General features: G+C 42.9%; 1 protein-coding gene across 3 annotated transcripts in view; it reads left to right on the forward strand.

Moving 5' to 3' along the window:
- The window catches only part of LOC141059517 (LIM homeobox transcription factor 1-alpha-like), a 134,636-nt gene extending 125,893 nt beyond the window's left edge, over window positions 1-8,743 (forward strand). For all 3 annotated transcript variants that reach the window (XM_073555686.1, XM_073555687.1, XM_073555688.1), the window contains 3 exons: window positions 3,255-3,372; window positions 4,522-4,674; window positions 8,263-8,743. In XM_073555686.1, coding sequence (XP_073411787.1) covers window positions 3,255-3,372; window positions 4,522-4,674; window positions 8,263-8,414 — 423 coding nt within the window. In that variant the 3' untranslated portion in view covers window positions 8,415-8,743. The remainder of the gene's footprint in view (window positions 1-3,254; window positions 3,373-4,521; window positions 4,675-8,262) is intronic.
- The last annotated feature ends 741 nt before the right edge of the window (window positions 8,744-9,484 follow it).

Raw genomic sequence — 9,484 nt, forward strand, 5'->3', positions numbered from 1 at the left:
TGGTGTCCTCTTCCTAACCCCACCGAGTTACAGGAAGCCGCTTGTCCCCTTCATAACCCCACCGAGTTACCGGAAGCTGCTGGTCCCCTTCGTAACCCCACCGAGTTACAGGAAGCCGCTTGTCACCTTCTTGACTCCCACTGAGCCACCGCAGGCTAAGTTGAGAAAAGAAAAAACCTATAAGTCTCTTTCTCCTGGGGAAACGGCCGCACTGGACTCACCGATCCGGACAGTGCCTTACTCACTAGGCCACCCAACGGTTCCAGAACCACAGCCGGGCAGTGGCTTCCCCAACCGTCAGCCTTCCTGTATCTGCTTTGCCCTTAGCTGCCGACTTTGCAGTCCTCTTCCGTTGCTCCCAGCAACAAGGCTACAATAATGCCCATAGCTTTCTCCACCAATTGTGAGGTAGCGCTGTTAATCGGTTAGGGGATCCACGCTAGGCAGCGAACAAAACACATCCGGCACCAGGTTTTCCAGAAAACCAAAACAGTCCATGCGGTTTATTCAGCATCATAAACCCACAGCAGTAATATACAACAGCATTACAGCATAGCGTCCATTATAGAGCTTCACTCTGGTTATCCTTATGGTCACACAGGTAATGCAAATGTCCATTACACAGGCTTTTCAGCCTCAGCGTTATCTCACCCACGTCAGGGTAACTCATGGTTGCTTTTCCATACTGCAGATATTCATTCCCTCCAGGGAACTCTCAGGCACTTGCAGCCATTACTTTCCACACTGGGCCAACCAGGTCCAAGCATTCACCACCTGTGACCTACCCTGGCCACAATATATGGTTCATAGCCACGCCCACCAGGTCACATGACTCTGACCTCATCACTGGTCCTTCAAGCATTTACACATTCTTTCCAACAGTGCTTTAAACACACCCCTTTGGTGGGTTTGTAGGTAACCAGGCCCGCCCATCTCTCTAGTTACCTGGAGACTTCTCCCTTACACATTGAAACAACACCTCAGCAATGTCATTGCTGAACAACACATAAGTCTCCATCCCAAAGCCACCAACTTTGGGATATATAACAGCCATTCCGTATTCTGCCATTCACGCTTTCTCCTGGGACATCCACACAGGGCCCCCTAGCGGACTCGGTGGTTACTACACCACAGCACGAATAAGGTATATGGAAAGAGCCTGTGTTCATACCTGCTCCACCACTGGTGCAGTAATGTAAAAAAGCACAAATGCTCTTATCAATGGTGCCAGTCGCATATTCTAATTAATAAATAAGTGTGCAAGTCTCGGGATAATCTCAATGTACAATCTTCTGTTCCCAATAGAATGAAACATGTACCAGTCTCACTCACATTCCCACAGAATGCCAGTACTGGTTTTATGTGAAGATGGCTTTAAGGTGCAATGATACACTGCGCTGCTGTAGGTATAATTCAAGGAACTTTATTGGTGCCTACGCGTTTCCTGAGCTGTCCCAGCTCACTTCATCAGGGCATGATACAAGCATGCAATGCAGGAGTTTATATACAATCCAAAGTGGGAAAAAAAAGGGGGCAGGACAAGTAACTGCCACATCAGCAAGGCAATGGTATAAAACACATTAAAATAATTTTATTTTAATAGAATATATTAAAACCGCATATAATAAGAATACATACTCAAGAACAATAAAAAAGACAATATATATATATTTCTTTTGAAATAGACACAAGGGATCACAGGGTCCAATAAAAAAGTAGTTAAAACCATCCTCAAGGAGTCTAGAACACAGTTCCAAAGTTAAGAGTGTATGGTGTTTTAATCCACATGACCATGGTGACTAGTGAGGAATGGGGTATGATTTTTCGGATCAATGTTAAGATCAATCTATTCTCTTCCAGAATAAAGAGTAAATCCAAAGAGATGTACCCTGAATAATGGATAAAAACAAAAAAAAAATGATTAAGGGGACTTATATAAAAAAAAAATACCGATTGTAAAAAAGAAAATTTTTTTTAAAATAAAGTGCAGTAGTGTTTTAAAATTAAATATATTAAATCATAAAAACATGGTAACAATGTAAAAAAGGGGGGTTGTAGTATTATAAAGAGACACTAGATGGCGCTAACACGAGCTTCAAGGAAGTGTCAGAAGCTTGAAGAGAATACTACAGTTAAAAGAGAGAGCTTTCTGTGTTAAACCAATGTGTGGAGTGGAAGGATAAAACAAGATGGTCAGGCTAAACATCCCAATGGAGGGTTCAGTATGCATGGGAGGCAGGGACAAAAAACAAAATGGACTTTTAATAAAAGACATCAGAAACAATATTTAGTCCAAAGGGTTCCAGAGATTTTAATTTGTAAATCCAGTACACCTCTTTCCCATTAAGTGTCTGGATTCGGTTTGGTGTATTGTCTGGTATCTGTTCAATGGGGTAAATAGTCAGTTTCTTGATGTCACGACCATGTATAAGGTCAAAGTGACGTGACAGACCATGCTTCTGAAAGCCTATCTTAATATTATGTCAGTGGGAATTTAACCGACAATGAAGTGTCTGGGTGGTACGTCCAACATAGATTTTGGGACAAGTGCATGTAATGATATAGATGACGTGTGAGGACAGACAAGTGAGGTGGTATTTGATGGGGAATTTTTCTTGAGTGATGGGATGTGAGAAAGTGATAGTCTGATGTGCAATATTGTGACAGCAACTACATTTAGAGTGATGACATTTATAGATGCCAGGAGATAAGAAATTGTTCTGCCAGTGAGATGGAATAGTGAGCCTGCTGGGTGCCAATGTGTTTTTTAAGGATTTAGCCTTCCTGAAGGTTATAGTAGGTTTCTCTGGAATGATTTTGTTTAAAATGGGGTCTCTTTTGACAATATGCCACAGACCCTCCATGATGTTCCTGATAGATTTGTGTTGATCCTGGTTTTATGTCTTCCACCACCACTTCATGCTCACTTCCCTGCTTGTGATACTTCTCTTTTCTGTGCCCTGAAGCAAGAAAGAGAAAGCAAGAATTCCCCGTAATTAAGACGCTCCCTGAGGACCAATTATCGCCAAAGGCTTACTTACATGATTAATTCTTTCAAAAATATATATAAAACCAATTATAGTGACATCATCAACCTGACTCTGAGTTTCGCCTTATGGTTTCTTCTGGGGGTATGATCTCATTACGACATTTCCAATTTAGAGAATCACTTTGTGGATCTTATTAGTCCATTGATTTGGATTATGACAGTGTGTTTATCCAGCTCTTGCTTAATTTAGTCATATATACTCTAGATGAAGAAAATAGCCCGGAGGCAACAACAACAGGACCATGAACAGTTGGCATCACAGCATCTGGGCTCTGCTTCTGGGAATCATGGAAGCAGTAGACAGAGTAATGAGGACAGTGAAGGTTAGTAGACCAATGATGATGGCATTTTATGTTAGGCTCTCTTTTCAGAGTCTACCCCTTTTCTCATGTCTAGGATATCCAGCGTGTATTGACCAGCTAGAGCTGCTATGCCAGATAAATGAGAATAGGCTGCTAAACATATAAAGCTTTTATAGGCTATGTGCCCACGTTGCGTGTTAAAACGCACAATGAAAACCGGACTCCTTCCAGAAATTGCGCGTTTTTTTCTGTGCGATTTCACCGCGATTTTGCCGCGATTTTCTCAAGCACTTTCCAAGCGATTTGAAGCATCGCTTGGAAAGTGATTGACAGGTTGGCCACACTCGTCAAACATAGTGTTTGACAAGTGTGAGCAGCTTTTTACTATTGAGGCCGCCTATGCGGTATCAATAGTAAAAGATAAAATGTTAAAAATGATACAAAAATAAAAAATCGGGGTATATTTACCTTCCGGCATCCGCGCTGCATTCCCGGGCCTCAGCGTTCCCAGTAATGCCTTGCGAGACCTGTGATGACGTTGGTCCCGCGTTACTATAGTGATCTCGTGAGACCGCTAGAGTCACGCGAGACTACGTCATCACAGGACCGTGCCGCAAGGCATTACTGGGAACGCTTAGGCCGGGAATGCAGCGCGGGACGTCGGAAGGTAAATATACCCCGATTTTTTATTTTTTATTCTTTTTTTACAGGGGTATGGTACCCAGGGCCTGGAGGACAGTCTCCTCTCCTCCACACCGTGGGTACCAACCGCACATGAGACGCTTAACTTCCCGCATGGTGGGCATAGCCACATGCGGGAAGTAAGCAATTCTCATGCATTCCTATGGGTGCGAATTGCGGCAATTCTTTGCGAATCCACACAAAAGAATGATCATGCTGCGATTTTTTCCGCGATGCGATTCTGCCGCGGAAAAAAGCGCAGCATTAGCACAGCATGTGCGGAATGCCATAGGAATGCATGGGGGGTGTTCTGTACACGATTTTTAAACGTTTTCGCAGCGTTTTCGAGCTGAAAATCGCGGCAAAAACGCTTAAAAAAATTGCATCATGGGCACACAGCCTTAGAAGAACAGAGAAAACAGTTACTGTCACATTGACCTTTGGAACCAGATTCTAACTTTTATTTGCATTTGTGCTTGCATCCTTTAGATGGCAGCAGTGGCATAGAAGGTGTAATGTTGCCATATTCTAGGTTGCAACAGCAGTCACTCCTCCAAATAGACCAGAGTCTCTACAACACGGATCTCTACCGGCAAAGTCTTACTCCTCCTCAACTGCCTGGTGACCATTTACATCCATACGGTAAGTGGAGCTACAGATGCTTTCAAATCACAAAGTATATGCAAGAGGTAATGTTTCTTTTTGCGGAGACTGATATGCCAAGGTGAGGAGATTTTTAAGCCTTGCAATGCTCCTCTGGGAAATATGCAAATTGTCTGTTCTGAGAGGAAGAGGACTAGAATCCTAGTGCCACCTATTGGAAGTGCTAAATTTGTATCCTAAGTCATGGCACAAGGCTCTTTATAGGGTCAACATTGACTTTTAGGATACTACTTCCAATAGGTGGCAATAGAGTTTTAGTCCTCTTTCTCTCTAAAGAGACAATTTGCAATGTATATACAGGCAATTTTACAAACTCTATGACCTCGATTCATCAAGATTGGCATTTTGTATGCCAGTCTTGATGAGCAGCTTGCGTAAAATGCACTTAATTCATCAAAGGGAATCGGTCGGCAGGTCTTTGCTATATACCCTGAGAGCAGCATAATTTTGGGGCAGAGACACTGATTATAGTGGTGTGTCAGTTACTGGACTGAAAGCTTCAGTTTCACTAAAATCAATGTTTTATCATTAGGAGATTATCACTAGAGAACTATGATCTACGCCCAGTGGGATGAAGGGAAAATTTCCACCTTTATTAGCGGGGGGCATAAGCATAACCTTGGAACGTAGTGGCACAGAAGAAAAAGAAAAACTGTTACGGAATCAGCTAAGCGGTGGCAATTGGAAAAGGTTATTCAGATTAACTAAAAAAAATCCAGTGAAAAGGTCCTTTTTTAAAGGGATTGTACCAAGTATGGGTTATCCTCTATCGATAGGACACACTGATCCCTGGGTGTCTGACTGATAGGCCCTTCACGATCCCAAAAATGAGTCTAAGCAGAGCCCTGTCTGATTACAGCCAAGGTTGAGATTGCTCTTCTGCGATCTATGTATTAGCATTGAGACTGCCGGAGATAGCCGAGCACAGAGCTTAGCAATTTCTGGTAGTCCCTGAAAGGAGCAGAATTGTGACTTCTAGACCTTTGCTCCATTTGGATGGTGCTTTGTAGAGCCTCATCCTCTCAATTGGTGGAGGTTCCTACACTGGATGGCTGATTTAATCAGCCATCAAGTGCCTTTAACAGCCGCGGGTGGAGGGGTGCTGTTAACCTGTTAAATTCCGCTGTCAATCACTAACAATGGGACGGATGGAAGTGTGTCATTAATCTCACCCTTTGGCACCCCTGTCACATGATCGTGGGGCACCGATGGGTTGTCATGACATTCTGATGATGACCCCCATGCCTGTCATTGGGAAATGCCTGTGAACGCCGGCCCGCAGCCAGCGCTCATAGGAGATCATGATTTCTGCTATATATAAAAGTGCTGCAGCCCTGCTATGTGTAGCACAAGTGATCGGACGATCCCAGTCGCAAGTCTCCTATGGGGACTATTGAAGTCAGTAAAAAGTGTAAAAAAAAAAAAAAAGGTTTAAAAAATATAAAAAAGTGCAAAAAAATACAAAAGTTCAAATCATCACCCTTTTGCCCCATTGAAAATAAAACAATTAAAACAAAAATAAAAAATGCATATTTGGTATTAGAAATGTCTGATATATCAAAATATAAAAACAATTAATTTGATCGGTAAATGGTGTAAGGAGGCGCCCCTGAGGGTTCAGTCGCCACAGAGTTACTGCATCTCCTCCTGAGGTGTGTACCCCACCATTCAGGTAAGGTGGAGACTCCTAACCACACTCCAACACCTGCATCCCACACAACATAGTAGAGTAGCAAAGCACCCTTTGGTGGCTCCCTGCTTGGAACACGAAGCGTGCTGGGAGGCAGGTGGAGTTAGTTGGCACCAAAAGAGCGGGAAGAGTTTAGGATTTAGTCAGTCTGACAGAGTCGGTGGAAGAGTGAAGATCCCCTGAGTGGGATGGATGAAGGAAGTGCTGAAGCCGACCTCAGTGACCTGGGTCCGCTGGAACAGGAAGGAGACATTGATGGAAAGCCTGACTCTCTCCATAAGAAAGAAGAATTAGTACGGAACGTAAGGAGAGGAGGACTAAGGAATAGGGTTAGAGCAGAACCCTTCCCAAGTTCACAGCGCATGGCCGGGGTCCGGTCCCCGAGGTTGTATGGATACTAATGGTCCTGCAGCAGACACCGGAGAAATAGAAGTTGTCACCACTTTATTCCCACACCAGACTTGGGGGCACAACAGCAACGAGAGTGAGCCGGGACTTAGTAGCAAGGAGTCCCCGAAGCAGGCTACAGCTGTCTGCCGTACAAGTAGAGTTCTTAGGAACATCTGACAGGAGGAACTCCAGTGTAACTTAGTACTGAGAGTACTTCACTATAGGCGCAAAAGGGAGACGTTCAGAAAAGGCACTTATGTTGGCAGAGTGTTGGAACGGAGTACTTCATCTTGCCTGGAGGTTGGCTGAGCCCCGGACCTGGAGGACACGGCACCGAGGAGGGCACCTGTATGCACAACAAACTGTGAGTAAAGCTTTGGAACTACATGCCCTGGTGTCCACCGCTTATTCCTGCGCCAACCCACTCAGCACTGCTACATCTCTGTGCTTAACACCACACCGCGCTCCTCTCCTCACTATCTCTCCATCTACACTGCACTGGGACTACAGCCCTGCCTGTGGAGGGCTACACCATCATTGCTGCACCACACCATCTGTCCCAGAGGATCTGTCTGCAGCGTCGGCTTAGCATCTTCATTGCCGAACACCACAGGTGGCGTCATGAATCATTCACTAATAAACTTTAATCATCATCCGCACACTCAACATTCCCCCCTTATACAATGGACGCCCAGGGCCACGGACCGGGTCACAGCTACTGTCACAACTCCCATTGAAATCCACCGGGCCCGGCTCAGAGTACCCCGCCGACCTGGCAAGACCCTGGGGGGTGATCCACCTCTGCAACAATGCAATAACGGGTGATAAAAACATCGAATCTACCCCAAAATGTTATGCATAAAGATATCATCTCAGGGCACAGAGTCTTAGATTCTGAAAAATGAAAACTTTACAGGTCTCGGAAAATAGCCACAAGTGAATTTTTTTTTTCTTATAAATTAAAAAAAAAACCTATATATATTTGGTATCTGCTTACTCATACTGACTTGAAAAATCATATTCCAATATCAGTATTACCATACAGTGAACATGGTAAATAAAAAAAAACAATTGTGGAATTACACTTTTTTTTGCAATTTCACCGCGCTTGTAATTTTTTTTCCTGGTTTCCAGTGCAATATATGGTAAAATCAATGGTGTCATTCAAAAGTACAACTTGTGCCACAAAAAACAAGCCCTCACATGGCTACAGAGAGGGAAAAATAAAAAAAATGTTATGGCTCTTGGAAAAAGGGGAGTAAAAAATTACATCCCAAAAATCGAAAATCCCAAGGTCATGAAAAGGTTAGGTGACCCTTTACACAGGAATCAAATGGGTGACATATGTACTTGTATGGTATACTTACTTGTCACTCACACCTGGCATTGATGATGAATGTAAACCAAAAGTGTGATATGAATAGCACCTTAAAGGGATTTTCAGGTTTAAATAATTAATTTTCTGATACATTTGTCTTTTTTAATAGATGCCGATAACGTTTTTCATGATATGGACAGTGATAGCCTCAATTATCTAAATGGATCTTTACTGACGTCTTCTGATGCAAGCAACCTACAGGCCCGAGCAGGACCCATCGATCGTCTCTACTCCATGCAGAACTCTTATTTTGCCTCTTGACCACCACAAATATGTAACTGTCACGGTCAGTCGCACATTTTCACCAAGGTGGTACGAGTAATCATCCAATCTACATAAAAATTATCAGGACATAAAAATCTCATCTTTGGATTTATGGACTGAGAAATTCAGATCACCCCAAAGGTTATAAAATCCATAGTATCTACCTGTGTAATTCATAAGAATACATTCCTTCTTCTGACAGTTTTCTTTGGCATGCTACTTTTAAAGTTCTTGTGCGCATCTCTATAACTGTAAGACAATGAATGAGGAAAAGATGAAGATCTACGGCTGAAAATTGGGTTTAATAAAGTAAAGGTTATGGTTTTCTGGAGTTGTATTTTTTCTAACTGATTATTTTAGCAACTAAATTCCATCTGATATATTGATGGCATATTATCAGTCTATACAGGGTCGATTCCAGATTTTTTTGCTGCCAGAAGTGAAAATTGAAATAAGCAGAATTAAGTATACTGACACCCCCAATATACCATTTGAGTCCACACACAACCCTCTATATACCGTATGAGCCCCACATAGCCTCTCGATGTACAGAATGAGCCCATGCAAAACTCCCATATACAATATGAGCCCCCACATAGCCTTCAATATAAAGTATGAGCCCTTACATAGCCCCCATATACTGTATGAGCCCTCTCATAACCTCCCTATATACAATAAGAGTCCTAACATAGTCTCTCAAATACAGTCTGAGCCACCACATTCACAGAGAACACGTTTTTTTACCAACCCCGCTTTTGCGATCGCCGTTATTAACCCTATAACAGCGACTGCAAAAAAAAAAAAACCGTGAATTTGCATTAAATTTCTCTTTCCTCTGATGTGATCCTGTTACCCTTGTAAAAATAAAAATTTGGGGGCGAAAAGCTCATTTTTGGGGAAGAAAATGGATTTTTTTATTTTCACGGCTCTACGTTATAAACTTCTGTGAAGCACTTGAAGGTTCAAAGTGCTCACCACACATCTAGATAAGTTCCTTAAGGGGTCTAGTTTCCAAAATGGGGTCACTTGTTGGAGGTTTCCACTGTTTATGCACATTAAGGGCTCTC

Source organism: Dendrobates tinctorius, unplaced genomic scaffold, assembly GCF_039654945.1.
Source record: "Dendrobates tinctorius isolate UK_male_01 unplaced genomic scaffold, ASM3965494v1 ptg000228l, whole genome shotgun sequence".
Taxonomy (NCBI): Eukaryota; Metazoa; Chordata; class Amphibia; order Anura; family Dendrobatidae; genus Dendrobates; species Dendrobates tinctorius.